Genomic DNA, 23,342 nt, shown 5'->3' with positions numbered 1-23,342 from the left:
AAATTTATCAAAGGGACTAATTGTTTTAAATAATTTTTTTATTTAAATCAATCATAGTAAACTTAATAAAATTGTACATTGATCAAAGTTATCATACCATTTTAATATAGAATAAGAATAGATGACAAAAAATTGAAATAATAATGAAGAAACAAACCCTAGATAAGCCTTAAGAAGGATTGTGGATGCGCACTATTGAAGATTCGCACAATAAGATGAAACGGCCATCTAGTGTTTCCAGGTATTCTATAGTGATCGAACTTCAATTGGTTCATGAATTCATCTATTAAAATATTACTACAGTATCCATAAAACCCCTTCTGAAATTAAGAATATGGTTTATAAAGATAGAGTGAAACGGTATATATAAAGGAATATTGGTGCACAAAATTTAAAATAAGATAAGTAGTGAATGTATTTTCCCCGCTATGAGCAATTCTTAATCATGTTGCCCAATGTTTCGAACAACCGACTGTGGTTTTCTTGTATACACTTCATACAAGTAGTCTAGATCTACCAATATGGATGAGACCAACAGTGAATGACTTTATGGTCTGATGCGATGTTTTGACTTGGCACTCCTAGCTTTCAACTCACTCCTACATCAGTCAACAATGCCTATTACGGCAAGAAAAAGGTAGCTAGCTTAAATATTATTTTTTAAAATAAACGCTTAGTCACTAAACTAAAGATTATTTTATCAACTTAATGTTAAATCGTAATAATAATAATTGTTATTATCCTAGCGAACATTAAATTACGAGTAACTTCTGAGAATTATTAATGGGCTAATATTATACGCATATTCTTAATGTATAACTATTCAGTAATTAGATTATGTACATATTCCTCTTATTATAAGACTCATTTTGACCTATAGATCATTATTATACGACTAACTGTTCTTAAGTTATGTTCCGTTTATTAATTACAGTCTCCCACAATCACAGCCATTTTTTGGCTTCATCTTGTACAAATGTCATTTTCCATTGTATGGTGTGATGTGGTCTGTTTGGCTGGCATATAAACCGAGTATGTTTGAAATAAATGATTCGCATAGTGGAAGCTGCTATGGGTGGTCTGGACACAAGTGGACGGGCTAGGCAAATAAAGGATCAATAAAGACGCTAGGATGCTCATACAGGTCGAATATCATTGGTTTAGCACAATACTAAGATTGAAGAAGTTGTATTTCGATTGGAGAATAAATCACGTGATAACTAGCCTGGCTTAAGGTCACAATAATAATAATAATGATATTTACTTTACTCAATTCCATAAATTTTGTCACAGTAAGAAATTCTCAACACCAGTTGTGCAATATTTCAACAAGTTCCGCTTTAACATACGTTCAAATGACTATTCAGTGAGATAAGAATTTGTAACAGTCAACATCTGCCAGTCGTCTTCAATCGCGTAAGCTTTATATCTGCCATAACTAATTTTCCTATTCATCATATATAAGATGCACATATTCTACTATATTCGTATCTCGTTTTTTGCAAAGGATAGACAAGGTGAGAGATATACCAGTAAATTTTGTCTTTGATTGAGTTTTCCAGTGCTTAGTATTGCAATAAGTTGTAATGCTTTTATTATAAGCACGTGAGTACAAACGGTTAGTATTCATCAGTATTTAGTTCAAAAATTAATTAATATTTACTGTTGGAAAATAAGTGGTCTGTACATTTAAGTAGATCTTCACCATACAATATCTGTCAATCAAACAACTATACTGAATACTACTACTAATAATAATATGCTCACCAATGACTAGCCACAAGATGGAATTCCTAAAGTTCTAGTGAGAACTTCTAACCAGTAGAATTTAATCAATTTTAATATGAGGGAAGATGGTTATGGAATATCGTGAATTAATTTAAGAAATATACAATATGGGGAGCGGCTCAGTGATCTGGAGGTTAGTCATTGGCATACGAAAATGGACATCCTGAATTCGGTCTCATGTGGCAAGGCCGTTAGTATGCACTGACAAGGAGTCCCAAACTAGAATGAGACAGTTGTCTAGTGCTTCCTAGTTTTCAGTGGTGGTCTGGCTAAGGTTACTTCGCGGTTTAAATCGAAAATTCTACAATCTAGACAACCCCCTTTTGTATTAACTATACTGAATGAACTAGTATCTGTTGTGATTTAAACATCAAGTGGCTGAACCAATAAATTCCGTAGTAAATGAATACTTTTTTTTAAAAACAGGACCTAATGACCGAGTATATGAGTGGAGTGTCGCTGACATGATCGTCTTTTCGGATTTGAAACTCATCATTCGTATTTACACGGTCGGAAAATTCAGTCAAAATATTAACAACGGGATAATTCAAACTCTTATAAATCAAATCAACTCAAATCTATTTTATGACCTACTTTGTACGAATCTGTTAAATATTTCTAAAAACGACTAACATATGTACGTTTATGTTTGGCCTACAATACTTGTAAATCCAGGAATGACTGAGCTATTCAAATGCAAACGGTTCTGGGGCGGACTCGAGAACAGTGGTTGACGTAATCATGTGATCACTGGAGCGAAATCACGGAAATATATCACTAAGAAATAGAGACGATTTAGTCGCTCATCAAATTTCAATTAGTACATGACAGCGAGTCTTGAAATATAATGTATAAAAGACAAGTAATTTTACTGCCTTGATAAAAACAAACTCGGTTATGTATTGAGCCGATATCTGAAAGAATGACGTAATAATACAGAAATTAATGTGCTGAAGACTTTTCTTAACTGGATATACATATTCCCATGATTTTTTTAGCGTTGATTAATATTCAGTGTTTAAGGATCAGTCACATTTATTCGTTTGAATTTTAGACTGGCTGTTATCAGCAATTATCCACTATGAACAGTTCCAGTGAAGCACCGCTGTGTATGATAAATGAAAACCACGAATATACCCGAAGCTGGAGGTTGAAATATTTTTAATGAAAACTATACATTAATATGTTACACTCACCCACTAGATTGACATAAATAAACGTAAGTCATTGGTGTGACAAACTTAAAGGAAGTTGTGGATTTTCTCAGTCGTCTTAACACTGATCCAATTCATATTCACTAACTTGTGCAAGTTGGAAGAAATTTTCAACATGACCAGGTCTCGTGAACTGTTATTAGTCTCATTGAGAATTTCAAATTACATTTGACTATTCTTATGAGTTGTGAATTTCCATTAGTGCAAAATAACCACAGTTCGAAGACATTCTCAATATGAAATTGGGACATGACATCGGTCAACCATAATAACAAGAAATGACATTCTGAATAGGTTTGTCAATAACCTGACAAACTGAACCTATTTAGTACAAATCTCATTGGAGTAGAAATTTCTCATTACCTACTTTTCGACTCTACATCCAAGTCTTACAGTCTACTAACCAACATTCTCTAACATCAATATTTCATAACTGTGAACTCAGAAAAGTGATAATCCATTGTGCTATGTTTCATTGATCGATGTTTTCAATACTGTAAGTGTAAGCTCGGAAAGTTTTAACTGACCAATCTAATGACACCACAAAAAATGTTCAACTAATGCTGACGCAACAGTTGTCGATCTTTCCCAGTGATACCATTCAAATTAGATTTAATGAGAAGATTTTTCATGAATAATTTTCTTCACTCGTAAGTGAACATCTTTATTCGGTCAAAACATTGACTTACCGAGTAAGTACTACAAAAACAAAATTATGCAAACACTTCTAAAAGCCTTTAAACTGTGCAACTAGTCAGTCTGTGTGCATTCGAAATAATAAAGTGAATTCATCATAGTCTGGTTATTGAGGCTTCCAACTAACGCCTCGTTGAAATTCAGAACTGGATTTCCAGTGACATAAACACTACAGTCATTTTAAAATATTACTTGGATTCAGTAACTCAGTGGATCATTTGTTCTCTTAAAAAAGACGCTAAATTCCAGCTTCAATGTTGTGTGGCGGACACACCCACTTGACCAGCCCGAAGTCAGACCAAACATACATCGCCGATTACACTACCAGTCATAATATAACTATTCGAAAGGAAAATTGTGTTCTATTAAAGTTTATTGATTTCCTAGTTCATTTTGTAGATTCCAGTTTCACGTCTCACATATAACTAGATAAACTCCATTGATTTACGCATCATTTAGAATATTTTCGTTTTCGTATTCACATCATGGATACCATTCAATCTGACTGAAAATATTGTTTACTTATAGCAAACATCTACGCTATGCAAGTCCATTCTTCTTTGAAATAATGCTTCAAAGTAGAAAAATCATATGAGAGTCAAATAAATTATTTTCAATCAAACTACTAATTAACTTGTACTGATACAAATAATTAATTATCATCACTTCCAATCTTAGCACACTTTCCATATCTATGTGAGAGTCTGTGTATTTCTATTGACCTCATTAAAAATTAAGTTGGTCTATAAGAATTGATTGAACAATTATTAACATATCAACTGATTGTTAAATCAATCCAAACTCCTTACAGGGTAATTGATTCACTGTCATAATCTCTGTTTTAATTAGTATAGAACACTGTAGAAGAACCTCATTCATTATATTCTTTATACAAGTATTAATACAACAAAGAATTCACGAGAAATAAGCACCATTCAAACAACCCGAACTCAGGACCTAGTGGTTTCGCGCGCGAGCACTTAACCATTAGACCACTGAGCCGGCATCCAACGGTGTTAATGTCTAACTTCAACCAATCCACGAAGTTGCACCACCGTATACCATTGTCTTCAGTGAGCTGATATCTCACAACAGACCTGGTTGAACTCCACTGGTAACGGCTTCCCACTAGAACTCCAATTAATGTTTCAAATGTCACACTATCGTAATCTCTGTTTTAATTAGTATAGAACACTGTAGAAGAACCTCATTCATTATACTCTTTATACAAGTATTAATACAACAAAGAATTCACGAGAAATAAGCACCATTCAAACAATTAACTACGACAAATTATTAAATATCAAAAAATCAATAATCAGTTAATATTGTGATATCATCTAATATCCTTACATCGATAACTGCCAATCTAAAATCCGCTCATCTCAACATAATATAACAACACCAATCTATTCATTATTCATTTTCATCATACTAAATTATCATGTAATAAACACAACCACACCGCTTACAATTAATCACCAATCTCATTTAACTATATCATCTCACTCACAACAAACATCAGTCCACCTTCAACAACTATCCCAACATCACAGTCAGTATTCCTCAAAGAAACAATCTAATCAATCAAAAGTCAGTCACATAAACACACGCTGAACACTTGAAAGTGTCCACAAAGTAATCAACAAAAGATAAATAAGTACTCGATAAAATAAAAATGCAGCAAAACAAAAGAAAAAACAAGGTTTCTGATCACAATTCTTCCACACCCGAACCAAAATGGGTAACACGGCCATGCCCGTCTGTTTATCCATAATATATGTGAGTGTGAGAGTGTACGTGTTTGTGTCCATATAAATGCATGTATGTATGTGTGTATGCATGCTTTAGCACCCTATGTGTACAATTACATAGTTGAATAGTTGTATATGCACGCATTATATACAAACACATAGGAACTCGATACAACAAACAACATACATACACAGTTAGATAGAAAGATAGAGTTAAAGCAAGGGAACGATGCGTACATTCATACAGAGGTCAACTAAGACTTCTCATTCCGCTCAGTCAATGCACTGTTCAACAAATTCCAACAAACGACGACCGTAGAATTCCGGCTTCACAGAACCACCATCAGCACCATGTTTCACTGTTTTGTAAGTTTGCGCTGTACGTTTACGCATCCCATAACGAGTTAGTATGTCGATAATAGCCACAAAATAGATCAGTGGATGAGGAGAATCTGTCAAACAACAAGGAAAACAGGATAACACAGCAATATAGTCCATATGAGTAGCAACATATTTCATCAATATATATATATATATGTATATATCAAAAATCTTTACTATTGAAACAATGTCTGCCGTTCACGCATTTCACTCAAACATCAGTCATTCAAACGACTTCCTTTCGATGCAAATTCATAAACCTACATCTTAAATAACGTGTACCGTGTGCATGTGTACATTTATTCAACAACAAACTGTTATGATAAACACAAATATCAGAGAACAATCGGATGAATACACACGGCAAAATATTGAATAGTCTACATCTAGAGCCTCCTCGTGTCTACCTATTATACTGGACTTTAAAGAGTGCACGAAATAGTCTCCATGCTGCTCCTATCTCATCTGTTCCCCTTTTACAACATTAACCGACCATAACTGATACCTCAATGCGATGGCCATGTTTCCTTAGTGTGATGACCCAATCGAACTATTGGTTCGGACAATTGTTCCGCTACTACTCACTCCCCTATTCCGCACAGGTCGGTTGCAACGTCATTAAATTTATCAGGCTAATAAAACATCCGTCAATTTCTACCGTACACCAGACTGATCCAGTCAATCTCACTGAAAATGTTCACACTTCACTCATAGGTTTTGTAGAAACGAGAATTAATGCTCCACACACACACACACACACAAACTTTAAACATCATGTATTTCATTGAAAAAACACAAACACAAAATATCCTCTTACCAATTGAACTTTTGATTCCATAATGTTCCAAAGTAGGATGCAATTCACCTGAGAATAATTTAGGTAGACATTCTGCACCAGGTGGACTATCCGGTGGGGTCAATTCACCTGAAACGAACAACACAGAGAATGTATACAAAGAAAACCAAACCAACTATTGAACTGCATATTCGTCTATCTTCAAGTCTTTACATACAATTCTCATACAATCAAGCAAACATTAGTCCATCCGCGTGATGCGCAATACGACCAGCCATTATTCATGGACACACAGTATATCACCGCACATGCATGCGTTCATATCAATCCGACTCGCCACAGCTCAACTCTCATCAGCATTGTCAAAATGGAAGTAAACAAGATGAGCAACAGACAAACGGAACTACAAGTATTTTCATAAACAAGCAAACGGATCACCGAGATCCCGATATCAAGATCGACTTTTAATCGCGTCACTCCAACATCTTCAGTCGCACAATATGATCACTCAGCTGATCACAAAGATGAATGGCCGAAACCAAGTCAGTTCAACTGCGCATTACAACCACTAAGCGAGTATCAACTACCGAGTCACCAATCAACCCCACACAGGTCACTCCAACAGTCACTGACTTCATATATCAAACAATCTCATCACTTCGTTTACCTACCACTCCTATCTATCTATCTATCTATCTATCTATCTATCTATCTATCTATCTATCTATCTATCTATCTATCTATCTATCTATCTATCTATCTATCTATCTATCTATCTATCTATCTATCTATCTATCTATCTATCTATCTATCTATCTATCTATCTATCTATCTATCTATCTATCTATCTATCTATCTATCTATCTATCTATCTATCTATCTATCTATCTATCTATCTATCTATCTATCTATCTATCTATCTATCTATCTATCTATCTATCTATCTATCTATCTATCTATCTATCTATCTATCTATCTATCTATCTATCTATCTATCTATCTATCTATCTATCTATCTATCTATCTATCTATCTATCTATCTATCTATCTATCTATCTATCTATCTATCTATCTATCTATCTATCTATCTATCTATCTATCTATCTATCTATCTATCTATCTATCTATCTATCTATCTATCTATCTATCTATCTATCTATCTATCTATCTATCTATCTATCTATCTATCTATCTATCTATCTATCTATCTATCTATCTATCTATCTATCTATCTATCTATCTATCTATCTATCTATCTATCTATCTATCTATCTATCTATCTATCTATCTATCTATCTATCTATCTATCTATCTATCTATCTATCTATCTATCTATCTATCTATCTATCTATCTATCTATCTATCTATCTATCTATCTATCTATCTATCTATCTATCTATCTATCTATCTATCTATCTATCTATCTATCTATCTATCTATCTATCTATCTATCTATCTATCTATCTATCTATCTATCTATCTATCTATCTATCTATCTATCTATCTATCTATCTATCTATCTATCTATCTATCTATCTATCTATCTATCTATCTATCTATCTATCTATCTATCTATCTATCTATCTATCTATCTATCTATCTATCTATCTATCTATCTATCTATCTATCTATCTATCTATCTATCTATCTATCTATCTATCTATCTATCTATCTATCTATCTATCTATCTATCTATCTATCTATCTATCTATCTATCTATCTATCTATCTATCTATCTATCTATCTATCTATCTATCTATCTATCTATCTATCTATCTATCTATCTATCTATCTATCTATCTATCTATCTATCTATCTATCTATCTATCTATCTATCTATCTATCTATCTATCTATCTATCTATCTATCTATCTATCTATCTATCTATCTATCTATCTATCTATCTATCTATCTATCTATCTATCTATCTATCTATCTATCTATCTATCTATCTATCTATCTATCTATCTATCTATCTATCTATCTATCTATCTATCTATCTATCTATCTATCTATCTATCTATCTATCTATCTATCTATCTATCTATCTATCTATCTATCTATCTATCTATCTATCTATCTATCTATCTATCTATCTATCTATCTATCTATCTATCTATCTATCTATCTATCTATCTATCTATCTATCTATCTATCTATCTATCTATCTATCTATCTATCTATCTATCTATCTATCTATCTATCTATCTATCTATCTATCTAGTCTAATCTAATATAATCTAATTCTATCTAATCTATCTATCAATCTACCTTTCTACGTACCTTTCTTCCAATGTCAGGCATCGTTGTACGCACTGGATACACTTAGGTTGACATCAAGGCCACTTGAAATCATCAAAAGTAGAACAAGATACAAATTACCGCACGAATAATACATCAACGCACAACACATCCAGGTCATCATACATGCACAACTACACACGCACACTGACAGGATGGAAGGTGAGAGAACCACCGAGTCATTCCACTTCAGTTGGAAGGAAATACCTCATAAGCATTGTCTATTTGGAATGATTAGACAAATTCAGTGGAAAACATTACCAAACAACATCTTTCACCAGGAGAGATATGCACACACCCATTCCAAAATAATAATATAATAACAAAAAACAATTACCACTTCACAATAGTAATAACATCTCACTGCAATCAGTCTTAAAATGAATTCTCATCAAATGTACGTATACACATGTGCAGCATTGTTTCTTCAATCATGCACCCATCACACTAAACACACACATACACACACACTCAGGAAAATCAGCTGAGAACTTCACCGTTTGCAATCAACTCACTGTACAATTCGCATAAACATACAATGTCATTTGTGCTTGATCAACATCAACCTTATTCACACAACTCCGCATCCAACAACACAAACCAGTCACACAATCAGTCAGTCGATGAAATCCAATTACAATTATAATGTTAATTAATGCTAAGACAGAGTAGTCAGTCGAATTGAACTCTCTAACAACAAATGGAATAACACAAGAATAACAATATCACACATACTTGTAGGGACTTGTGTATTGTTCTCTGGTATACTGATCCCGTCCTCCTCTTCATCGTCATCATCACCTGTGCTCGCATTCCCAGTACCAACACCACAACTAGCAGCCTCGGCAGCTGCTGACGAGCTCAGACCAAGCACAATACTCGATCTAGCCATCGACAAACGACCACATTGCCATTGTGAGCTAAGTGTTCCAAGACCGTCACCTGCAGACACCATCCTATCATCGAAGCCTCGACTGTTAGGCTCCAACACACCACCACCAGTCCCTTCACCGTCATCACCAGCATCCTCAATTGAATTAGCCAATGCAATCTCAGGATTATGCACCCCAATAAGAAGGCTGTAGTCGATCAAATTGTTCTCCTGTAAGAACTGTCATGAGGCAAAAAAAAAGAAACAAACGAACACAATCACAACATTGTGCATCACTAAGTAATCCAATACATGCATGTCGAATTTCCACCACAAACCAGAGGGAGACATCAACGATCAAATGCACATCATGTCAATTCATTCACTCAATACATTGATTACCAATTCAACCAATTCCTATTCAGTATGATACAAGTCAGTCGTTCGACACTCGTTACTGAGATATCATTTCATAATATACACTGCACTAATGATACAACACTGATCACTGTTCAAATACTATCGTTGCTCATTAATATTTCGAGCAATAATCAAAAGTCACAGTTAGTTACCAAAACAAGGTTATGGAAAAACTGTTTATTACTAACTCAATGATAAACTACTGTCAATTTATTATCAGAACACATAGTTCGGTCTCCATCTTTACCTACTACCATATTCTTAACACAGGAATCACTTACTCGGTCCTCCCAAAATACACCAGCAATGTTTCCAAGACGCCTACAACCAAATACTAGGAACCTAAGAATACCCTCTATTCTTAATGGTCATATTTCACGACCGTAAAGTCTCCAACTCCCTAGGTAGATCCTTCATAACCACCAACCAGGTTAAGGCGCCGGACATTCGCCTTTCGTCCTCTCAACTTCGTAAATAACACCCGCACCACGAGAAAGCAGTGTGTAGCACTTCCCTGGTTCTGGTTGTAAGCACGTGGCCATGTGAGAGCGTTTCGAGAGGAAGAGTGGATTCTCCCCACTCTCGGTTGTACCAGCGCATTTCGGGGCCGTCTCCATAGGTGATGTATGCTGGTAAAAACCAAACAAGCTTCTTCAATACGTGAAAAGATTTAGTCAGACACCAACATATTGGGGCTGATCAGACTTTGAAGATAATTAAGGTTTTCGACAACTTCACTCCCTATCCTTAGTTCAAGTGTTGAAACAGGTCAGACCTGAGAAGCAACAATTTCCATCTCAAGTAGAAGAAACACATCCTAAACATCCAGGCATTGTTACTCAGTGCTACCAAAACACTATGCATTTCATCAGCGTCTTCGTTAAACAGGACTATGTCATCTGTGTATTTTAAGTCGAAAAGTGGACCTCTTAGTAGGAGATCAATGCCCGAAAATCCAGTCCATGAGAGCGTTATTTCCATCAGTAGCTCTATGACAAGGTTGGACACAAATGGAGATAGTGGACAGACTTGACGGACACCATTTGACGTTGCGAAGTCAGATAACAGTTTGCCACAAGCTCTGACTCGACTGGTAGTGTTCGAGTAAAGAGCTTTCTCAAGGTTTTTTACTACTGAGGTACGTCTTTCAATGACAGACACTGCCACACAATCTCCCGGTCTACAGAATCAAATGCCAGATTTAAGTCAAGAAAGACCAGCATTCCCGGACGCCGATAAGCATGTTTGTGTTCTAAAAAACCCGACGAATGGTGAATATGTGGTCGATACACCCACGACCAGGTCTCAAACCAATCTGCTTTTCTCGTGTTTGCACTTCACAAGTATTTGTTAGGAGCCCGATAATTACTGACGCTAGCATTTTAGATGCTATTCAGTTGAGTTTTAAACAGGTTCACATTACAACACAGCAAACCAACGTAGCACAGCCGTTATTAGCAACGTTCTAGATATCCACGTGTAACAAGGTGTATCAGAATATGTTGCACCGATCTCATGCAAATTACACACACACACAAATGGTAGGAGACACTCAGGATGAAATCAATTCTAATATTAATTGGACGATTCCGATTACCTCCCGTTATGATGCATCGTACACCTCTCTACTCAAACACATGTTAACCACTGCACATATCTGCACAGATTGTGACAACACACATATTGGTATTCATGATAGTAATAATAGTAATGGTTGTGAAATCTCAGATGATCAATGAATGCAATCGAAAGTGTTACGCAGTATAACAAACACGATTTAGAACTAAATAAAATGTCTAGACACCTTAACTGTTTCACGACGCAGCATACGACATACAAATATCTAGATCACATTAAAAGTAAATTACAACGGTACAACAACTCTGAACACAATGTAGATCTGTGCTATTCACAAATTCAATAATTCATACGTTAGTAATGAAGATTGAAAGTGTAGGTGTAGACAGTTGTAACACATCACACCATGTGCTACAACAAAACAGTACTCCTAGTAGGGTTACCACGTCACATGTTTCCTTCATGTGATGCGTACAGATCAGCATAGAAATTGCGGAAACACAAACAACCACAACAATAAGAAGCAGAGAAGCGAACTTTTCAAGGTCTCGCTGAAATCATATTGATGAAACTGTGTACACTTCATTAGCGAAAAGAAGCGAAAAAAGACAGAGTAGAAAATAAAATGTCAGGTTCATTCTCATCTTCCGATGTAATAAAAAGAACAACAGAATAATAAGAGCAAACTAATTGATAATTAAAAGACACAAAAAAGATATGAGGAACTCAAAAGCTCAAATTTTCAAGAACAGACAAACAGTAGATGCACCCGGACCATCACAAACGATTTCCAGCCATTTCATTCAAAGTATATGACCATTCGTTACAATAACCATACGGACCCTAACCAGCTAGTCTACACAATTCACATGGCTCAGTCCAATTGTTAACAACTTCATGGACTGATGCCATGTTTAGGTTTATTGACTTCTAACTTTCTTCCATACTATTCCTACACCACACAATATCGTCCGTTGAGATCGGTGGTGGTTGAACACACGTAACACATGTCCCAACCACCCCAGTCGATGAAGAAAGCTAACGCAAAGTTCGGTCTCCACCTTTACCTACTACCATATTCTTAACACAAGAATCACTTACTCGGTCCTCCCAAAATACACCAGCAATGCTTCCAAGACACCGACAACCAAATGCTAGGAACCTAAGAATACCCTCTATTCTTTAATGGTCGAACGCCTCGAACAACCATTAACGCTAACATTTTGGACACTACATTAGTTAAACCGGTTCCTTTGTGATTGTCACAAGTAAAACAAAGGCCAGTTGAACTGTTCCCTAAAGTGTTCCGTCAACCGATCCAATCTCCTGCACTGAGAGTCAATAGTAATCCCAGCTTCTACCAGCCTAGTCACACTAATAGAAGGATTTTTAATACACACATCCTTGATAAGTCTGAACAGTTATCTACTGTTACCTATCGACGATGCCTTTTTCATCTCTTAGGCTTTCACTACTCACTCACCACTGCTCATAATCATAATCAATATGCACAGTGAATACGAACATGCTCACGAGATTTGCATACACTGACACAAAATTCTCACCTCTTCTACTGCATTAAGTGATATGAAATCTACTAAGCAAATCTCCTCAGGGTTATGTACGAAGTCAATGGTTTGTCTGACGGCCAAATGTTTTACAAACGACAAATATCACCATACTATGGATTAATAATAACACATAACGATAAGCAGCATACTGTACTCTCGAATCACAATAACTGTAAATATATTCAATAGGAAACTCCCATCAAACAACACTAAAGAAGAAAATGTCATAATTATAACATAATAAAATCAACTAGTCACATGAAAGTGAGGGGAATAACTATGATTATGATTATGACGAAGATTAGAGTGGTGATGAAGATGGCACAGTCGATTGTAGGAAAGTGCATCCAAGTGTGGAATTCATTGTCAAGAACAAAGTAAAACATATTCTATACATCTGTGAAATCTCGATTCTTTCTTAAGTACCGATGACATGACTACTTCAAGAGTACACAAGCACTACATGTGATCTTGTCTTATTGAAAGTAACCATTTAAATGTGAAACTGTCACACCACTACCAATCACAAACTCTACACACTTCCCAACAGAATACGAACACACGGTCAGTCAGTGTTCCTATTCATTCACTTCACAATTACGACTCATTTCCAACTGGCAGTATACACAGAATATAACTGCAAGACCTCTTCGAAAATCTGTCACATACTTGAAAAGTCAATCTACACAAAACCGACAACATAATGGTAAAACACATGCATCATGCACTCAGCCAATCAATCAATCAGTGAAGCAAGCAAGCAAGCAAGCACCTACTTGTATATCACATTCCAGAGTACTCAACATCTTCTTTTTAGACTCTTCACCAATATGCATTTTGCACAAATCTGTTAGAAAATCTGCATCTTTCAGAGTTGGCAAGGGCTTCGACTATACAAATAGTAAAAACACAGATCAATTAATACACAGTGAAGTGAAACAAGTCAATGTATGAGTGATTCACACTTACTTCGATCATTTAGTCTTGGTAGTCAATGTGATTACGCACACAAACGATTGGTGTAGCTACTTCACTTATTACTCTCCCGATCAAACAAAACTTTTCGTAACTTCATAATGAAAAACTACCCAACTTGCAAACATCGGTAACTCACACGCATCCCAGTGATTCATGTCAAACCAGACTACAACTCTTTCATAGTTGACAATATGTGAAAATATTGAAGACTGAAATATCGACGGTCAATTAAAGTTGAGAAAACTCCAACACTATGCTAAGTAATGTCTGATATGACTACAGGGAACATTCACACTTACAGTAGAGAAGCCTTCTGAGCAAGACACATCTCGTCTTCAATAGATGTCAACATACTCAGTCGGTATCAATACTAACTTTCCAGAAGTTGTCGATTATCCTCATCAACTATCCTCAATTCATATAAAACCACACATGATCAGATGAAACATTATAACATTATCTTATATGACATCTACACGGTGGTGATGAACTCGAACGCAGATGATGTGCCCAAATTCATTTCTAAGTATCAAGTTTTTCGAGCAACAAAGTCAAACCAATTCGAGATTCTACAAGGACCGATTGACATTAAATAATTATAATAAAGTACACACAATATCATCGCTAAGAAGTCTCTCCTTTCGGCAAAACGATTAAGAGGAAAAGATTCGCAATTCCACATCAAGTGAAGAGACTGCATTTCCTCTCTGTCGTCTACAACAACAAACGACAACTCAGTCACCTCAATTGTCCTCTCTTCGAAAACACATCGCAACCTGCTGTTCACTACCTTCACACGATGCTCATCACACCAAAATATTTACCACTTTCAATAATGGTGCCAAAACAGGATACATTCTATGCTTTATTATACAAATTCAACTATTAGATTTTACTGGTAATTTGCACATTTCTACTTTGTTTACACTCAATCACTGAACAAAATAATTGGTATCACAAAAATAAAAACAAAAAAACAAAATTAAATCCAATACACATGATGATCATTCATAATGGTGATATATTAAAAGAATCAGGGGGAGAGACAATACTAATATTTTTGTTTAAATGCACAAATCCAAACACACGAGCACCTTGAAATGAAGCGACACAAGGAGGGGAACAATGGCGTTAAGGAGGAAACAGGTGGTGCACAAATGTTACAAAGTACACAACAACAACAACAACAGCAACATAATACGTTGTTTAACTATAGTCAGAGAAAGATGTACACAACAATACGGCATGTACAGTGAAAGCATGATATTATGCACAACAATCATATATTCACACGAAGCTTTGTACAATGAAAATGCAGCACAGCAAATATCGTTGTTGTAAGTAGGAGATAAATAAATTCAATGTACTTATGACCATTGTGGCAGTAATACCAACAGTTGGCAGATAAGACTACTACTACTACTACTACAAGCTAACATGATGATAGCGATGATAATTACTGCCAATCATAAATTGAAACTATTTGTCACCCATTTTATACAACTGGATCAACTGAATTTATCTAAGAGTAACAAGAAATGTAATCGATCAGTTGAATGAGTGGCAAAATCATCAGACAGTAGCCACACACAACAACCTTAGATAACAGATAGTGTTTATGGCTAACGAGTCATCATTGAACAAATTGTCTTTGCTTCATAACAGACATCGACGCGATTCTGTATTTCACTTTCGTGTAAATAGGAAATTAGTGGTTGGTTTGAGCCTCTAAACAGACGGTCTAGTAAGAGCTCACACGACTACGTTAACATGATCCCGTTTATATCACTATAAATCTGAGTAGGAAAATTCTTATACTAACCATCTTTTCCTCACCTACACTTCACCACTCGTTAGTTTTTCAATCGACCATGACTGTGTCTACCGAATCTGAACTGTACCGACTAAATATCTGGCTTACTAGTCCACAAGATAATGCCATCTTCCAACTAAACCCACTGCATTCTCGACAGTCGGACAGTACCCTTAGGTAATACTCAAGATGCGTGACCATAGTGTCTTACTGAAACATGGATGTAATCAATCAGATGAATTCCCATTAATCATCAGTGGTTCTCTTTTAGTTCTGACTTTTATTTCCTACGCATAAATCTATACTTGTATGTGGACTTATGACACTAACCATGCAACAATTATAGAACATTATGAATTTTAAACTCTGTAACAATTCGAAGGAATGTTTTATGTCCTTAACAAAGCCACACATGCATATAAACACATTCATAGAAAATATTCTATCTGTACAAACTCATTTCACATCATACTAATTTTAGTTATTACACATTCAATTGTCATTGGTCAATATGAATAAGACCTAGTACTACGCAATCAATAATTCTAGAATGTACCGACTATACAGCAAACACTAAAGACTAACTACGCAACAGACCGTAGACATCTTGCATCATCATTTCATTGCTCAATGTCTTCATCTTAGAAATAATCCACAAAACCATGCAGCCTATAGATAAAACCTCGTCTTCTATAAGGTCAATTTTAGTTCAGAAAATGACTACCTTACATTCAGTCCCGAGAATGACACGTGATAATAGAAAAGCTATTGATAACAACACCCCGAACAATTTTTAACCAAATATTCAGTCAGTAGACTTCGAGCAATCTGCAAATAGGAATCACGTACAATCTCTTCATTGTACAGTACTACACTCTGTCAGACACAGGCTCCGACATCATAAGCTATTTTCTTGCTGAATAAAACTTCAAGACCTATAACATGCAAAGTAATGTCACATGCCAAGAAACATATTTCCACATACATTTAACAATATAATCTGATAATGAATAATTTCGAATTGTACAATTACATCGTATTGGAGAAGGTGAATGTCAATTAGTTAATGATAATAGACAGTCAGACAGAAACATCCGTACTGCAATATACACATTTCCTAGTCTGTGTATTCGTCATTATATATATAGTTTGCTCACGTCTAAACAGTGTTTCTGATCGGCTTTTGGATGCAGTGTGAGTAAGTAGTTGTGTGGTTAGGTTTATAGAGCCAAGCGAATGAGACACCCTCAACACTTAAGAAAACATTATTTCCTGTGGTAATTACCATAATACAAATTTACCCACTAATACTCATAAACAAGTTGTCCAAGTATTATTTAATACTTGAAATCCATAAGATATGATCCTTGGTAGCGTAGCATATTGACCAAGCCAACCACCACCACAACTATGTGCACACTATACTTACCGGGTAGAATAGATAAAAACAAAGTGTTTTCATGACACCATGTCTAGAAGTTTATCACAGCAAACATTCAACTACAACGCGTAGACATGTGTCTCAGATGTCTCGTGCTGACAACCACATAACAACAGAGAAAGCAAGCAATCACAAATCTGCCTAACACACTGAAAACAAATGCACAAACACATTCCATGCAAACACGGAAATTGACTGATATCACAGTGAAAAAGATCATGAACACAACGATGATAATGACGAAGAGAAAGAAAATGATGTGAGCTCACCTTCTCCTTTTCGTTGGCTTCACGATCCACAGCTGAGCCCTAATTACGAGGATAAGGATACAGTGTATGGACGACTAACTCAACAAGTTTTTGGGCAACACTAGGCAAAACGACACACGTTAGATGATGAGTACAGTCCAAAAACAATAGTCGAGACAGGTGAATGATTACCACTACTGTTGTGTCCCGAAAAGAATAATGAGTGGTAGTTTTTTGGGATCTATTTGTGGACCAATACTACTATACGTATATTTTTATCGTACGATGTGGTCTGCTTGACCGGTATATAAACAGAGTATGTTTGAAATACATGATTCATATTGCAGAGGCTGAGATTGGCGTTCTGGACTTAACTGGCTGGGCTAGGCGGAAAGTATGAACAATCAGAACTCTAGGCTGCTCGCGCGTGTTTTACGCATCCTTGATCCGATCGATAATTCGCTGCCTCTGATTGGCGGCTTTGGGCTATAACAACTACAGAGACAAAAACAGTAGTTAGCACCTACGTTCATGAGAAGTTACATACGAATCCAACTAATTATGTTGATGGAGTTTTGTTCTCTGAGCTGGATGGTTTGGTCGTGGAGCTTTCATCGTTCTTCTCAACGACATCATCAGCACAAATTTCAGAGGACAAAACTCCACCAAAACAATCCACCTGAGCTACAAATCTCCACTATCTCAAAACTAATTATTACTTCAAAGTTTTCACCAAAAGCAGAATTATCTACACAAGGAAGGTGACCGTGTGAAAATACTATTGATAGGTCTTCATTTAAAACGCATCTGTGACTGTTTGCCAGAATATTCAAATAAGCAAACCATATGGAAATATGAAAGTTGTTTCAACAATGCGTCCAATGCACCTATAACGAGTACAACGTGTCTACCTGTATGTTTGTCTCTAAGTCAAACTCACTGTATGACAGTAAAACTAACATCTGGATAGCACAACAGCCAACGTGGGACAGGATTTATAATTGAGATCTAATGGTTGAATGCCAAACAGAAAACCCGTTGCACACAAGTTTAACCAATGTTTAATATCTTCACAACTGTGATCACTTTTCAGAACTTGGTCAGCTAGGCTCGCAGCCAAAAAGTGGTTTGAAGTGTCAAGTGTTAAATATTTAGAAACAGCAACACACTTAGTCAAGGTGATTCCGTATGAGACAACACTGTGTTTATTTATGTGTATGATGGTGGGTATATAAAATGTGTAATTTGTACTATGAAGGAGTAGAGTTAGTATTTCAGCTGTATGTGTGTAGATGGTGTGCAAAATGGATAGAGTTAAATGTGGTTGTTTGGAGAAACATTCCAGGCTGGATGCATGGTCAAGCCTCTTTTCCTATTGAGGGAAGAGGGACTTAGCATCATATGCAGTGTTTCAACTGCTCTCTTCTTTCTAGCTGGAAGAACCTTTCTACATTATCTTGACATTTTCAATATACCGATTTGGTGATTATTAGAAATAACATGTACTGCTATCCACGATATAATTTCCACTATTGTCTTTTGTGTGGCTTAGGTGTTCCTTGATAAGAGTCAAGATCTAACAAGAAGACTCTCCAATATAGAACGCATCACATCAACACAACACAATCTGTACACACGATCTTGTCTAGATGTAAACGGGGTCTCATCTTTCATTCCAATTTAAGAGTTTCGTGGAGTATTGGTTGTTGTTTTTTCTTCTTCATAGAAAGCTTCGATTCTGTGTTTTCAAGATCATTCGTAATTCTCCAATCGCACCTTGGCGATAAGGCAAATCCACAGTACCAATAAAAAATCTTCCATTAAAACTGTCTTTTATAGATGGATAATTTCGTTTTAATATGTTTTTAATAGTATTTATAGGACAATTGTCAGATCGTAAGTTGTTGATTATGTTGTCTTTTCCCTCCATCTTGCCCTTCATGTATATAGTTAGATTTAGATTTCCACTAGGATTTCTTTTAACGAAACAGTCTAAGAACAGTAATTCGCTATGTTCATCTTCCTTTTCGAATGTAAATTTGATGTTTGCTGAGAACGTATTTATCAGTTCAAAGAAATTTCTCAGGAGAATTCTCAATGACGACAAATGTGTCATCTATATGTCTGAGCCTGATGCGTGGTCTGATAGTAATGGCAAAAGTAACCGACTAAATATGGAACATAAATAAACTAGCAACAATCCAAGATACTGAAGATCCTATGGCCACTCCACTTGTTTGTTTATTTAAAGTCCCACTGAAAGTCAACAGAGTTGAATTCAAACATAGTTTGAAGGATTTCATGATTGAACTAGTGTTTAACGAACATCACAAAAACATGATTATTTTATCATTATATTCTACGCCTGTTCTTTATCGACTGATAATTGTTCAACATGTGAATATATACAAATAATGGAAAATACTTGTCACTAGATTTACGTATATTCAAACTGGCATCTATGAGCTCTACACTTTATTTGGAAAACACTCCAATCTCCACCTACATATTGTCTCATCAGTAATATCGCAAATTTATATCGTATTATATAGAAATTATACTCATTAACTCAACAGACTTTATCACCAGTGATAAGTGAACAGGCACACAAACACTCAGAGTTCTCAATTACTTACATGATAAAGTTAAAGTTACATAATTAACTATGAAACAGGGGTCCGAAAACATAACAGGATTTATGCTGTTTTATCACTTGACAATTGCTAACTTATTTACAACCTATCTAGCTTAATTGTCTAGTCAGTCAGTTCATTGGTTAGTCTGTTAGTTGCTTAATTTATTCGCTCCTCTATGTATGACTGGTATACTCACCGAATAAAATAAACGAACAGAAACAACCACTTGTTAGGCGTTAACAGAATCATAAAACACTCTTGAAACGTTGTAAGTGTGCACAAATAGAAAATAAAGCGTTAGAAGTGTCAACATTTCATCGTTGTCCTGTGTAACAATCACAAGGAAAATAAATACGCTCACTCAAAAAGAATGTTAGTGGTCAGTAACTGATACGTTATTCACTAATTCAAACACACTGAAGAATCTCAAGTGTATGTGAGGGATAACTTCGGAATCTACAAGACACTGACAACTAAACTGCCTTTCCTATTCCGCTACACACCCAATCACGAACACAAACGCAATCAGTCGAACACATACACAAGGATTTTGGTTAGTTCAGTGTGAGTAGCAATAAAAAGCTACGCATAAGAGAGCAACACACTTCACACCATCAGGGTATTAGACAGGAAACAAATCAAACGGTGAGTAGGTTGATGCATGTGTAAAGTTACAATAACATGACATACACCTGTGGTACTTTGAAACGAATGCTTTTTAATCCGTAGACGACGTTTATGCTCCTTGTTTAAAACTGTCACAGGATTGTCAATGTTGGTCTTGGAACTCGACAATTCAGTCGACCCATGAGCGACGAAGGAATGAATACTTACAGAACGTTTCACATGATGACTTGAATACAGAATATTCTACAGGTGAAAATGTGGAAAGCACACAAAGACAAATAACTCTGCACCTATTGGAGTAAACTACACAAAGTCATACATCCATCCTCAAAAGTCACTATGTCAAACTTACTCATTCACACTTAAAAAAATTCATACACACAAAATCAACCACAACTAACTAATAATCAACAGATCGTTACCTTCAAATCATATTTCTTGTGAATCGCAAGTCTTGGGCTGAACACATTCCTCATTACTAATATATACGACTCCTGATCATTCACTGTAAGTCGATAAAGTCCAAGAAATTGAGGAAGCAGTGTTTGGCCGTGTCCTTTGACAATGTACTACAAGAAAGAGAGACACATTAAAAGATAACAATCAATCAGGCGGTATGTCAATAACAAACGATAATCGAAATTCGAACCACACTGAGAGCAACACCAGTTCAACATTTAATTGTTCGGCATTCTGACATTACTGCAAAAGCAAGTTTCGTTTTCGATGCACACTGGAACCATCTGGTTGCTACAACCAAATAACAGTAGCGTTTTGTGATGAATTACGAGCAACATTTACTGACAGCCTTTACATTGCATCAGATGCAACAATGCACATGACACAAGAGCTTATGGTTACGTCCTGAAAACAAAATCTAACTCATGAATCTAACAAACCATTCTACCTATTCAACATTATGTACCGTTAATTTACTCATCAAATTAAACTACACCGACAGTTCCTGGAGGTAAATATGAAAATGTTTCGCTCCGAGTGTAACGACTCAAACAAATGCACATCTGTGTCAGCTTTTACGTTGTGTATAACTGAATAACTGACTCGCTTGTTAAATGTTTGACCTCTCCGTCAATAAGATTAGTAGATTGTCTAGAAGTGGGATAAGTACAAGCATAAGCGCCCGAACACCCTGGTACGGCCGAGGGTAGGGAGAGTTAGCTATACCTCTCAAAACGCTCTCACATGGCAACGTGCATACAACCACTACCAGGAAAGTCATACTCACTACATTCTCGTGGCGCGGGTGTTATTTAATAAATCGAAAGGATGAAAAGCGAATGTCTGGCGCCTGAACAAGGCTGGTGGACACATAGAGTCCGCCTGAGGGGAGTTGGAAAACCCTCATTCCAAACCAATAGTGCACATGGGATACAGGATCCTGATGGAACAAATGACGTGGGAACCTAATGTTGGTCACAGGCTACTATGGCACTGCATCTCCTTAGGTCGCTTCACCGCCTTGTGGATCAGATCTTTAGGTCGAAGGTTCCGGGTGTGGTCCCCTAAGAAAACCACTTGCTTCGGTTTGGACACACGGGCAGTATCACAGCCTACACATAAATCAAGCCTCTTTGTACCAATCTTTATGTGTTCAAATAAATAATTAATTAAAACACCCTCAACAACTCACATTTCCTCTCGTTTCTGCAAGTACAGACAACCACTCCCAATTAAAACATTCATCACTGTGATCGATTGACAAGACAAATAATAATCACACTTTAATCGAATTCGTCTTCCAAACGTCTACAAACCTCATCTTGCTACACTGCACCAACTTACTTCAAAGAAACAATCAAATCAGTTGGCCAAATGAATCGAACAAATGCTTCACTACTTACCTTCATCATCAGCAAACAATAGTTGACTATAAATAGACATTCGCTTGGGCAACACTAGCAATTACCACACACAACACAATTAATATAAGCTCAAAGAGTTTCTAAGCTATCTTTAATAGGCATTATCTGCACATCTGTTGTGAAATGTGTACAGCTGAAGTTTGCGTTCAGAACAACTTCTGTAAACACTAAAATATGGTAAAAGGATAATGCACCAATGTAGGTGGGAAATACTAGGACAAGGAAGGATCCGATCATCTCATGACACTTTAAACATTGGAATAACAGAAATGTAACTAGACAATAATATTCATTGTCAACCATTTACAGATAAAATTGTACAATAATATCCATCTGCAAGAATCCA

At 36.0% G+C, this 23,342-nt stretch overlaps 1 protein-coding gene across 2 annotated transcripts in view; it reads right to left on the bottom strand.

The window, feature by feature from the left end:
- Nucleotides 1-786: 786 nt before the first annotated feature.
- PIP4K2A_1 (Phosphatidylinositol 5-phosphate 4-kinase type-2 alpha) overlaps nt 787-23,342 on the bottom strand; it is a 31,382-nt gene continuing 8,826 nt past the window's right edge. Inside the window, exons 5-11 of one of the 2 annotated variants that reach the window (XM_051215191.1) lie at nt 21,536-21,682; nt 17,872-17,910; nt 14,147-14,260; nt 9,666-10,041; nt 6,651-6,758; nt 4,905-5,904; nt 787-4,568 (exon numbers count right to left, since the gene is read on the bottom strand). In XM_051215191.1, coding sequence (XP_051068384.1) covers nt 5,726-5,904; nt 6,651-6,758; nt 9,666-10,041; nt 14,147-14,260; nt 17,872-17,910; nt 21,536-21,682 — 963 coding nt within the window. In that variant the 3' untranslated portion in view covers nt 787-4,568; nt 4,905-5,725. Of the gene's footprint in view, nt 4,569-4,904; nt 5,905-6,650; nt 6,759-8,778; nt 21,683-23,342 lie in introns of those variants that run through there. The other variant, XM_051215190.1, reaches the window with a different exon arrangement.

Source organism: Schistosoma haematobium, chromosome 2 (assembly GCF_000699445.3).
Source record: "Schistosoma haematobium chromosome 2, whole genome shotgun sequence".
Taxonomy (NCBI): Eukaryota; Metazoa; Platyhelminthes; class Trematoda; order Strigeidida; family Schistosomatidae; genus Schistosoma; species Schistosoma haematobium.
The sequence above is the reverse complement of the archived record's forward strand: the minus strand, read 5'-3'. Positions and strand labels throughout refer to the sequence as shown.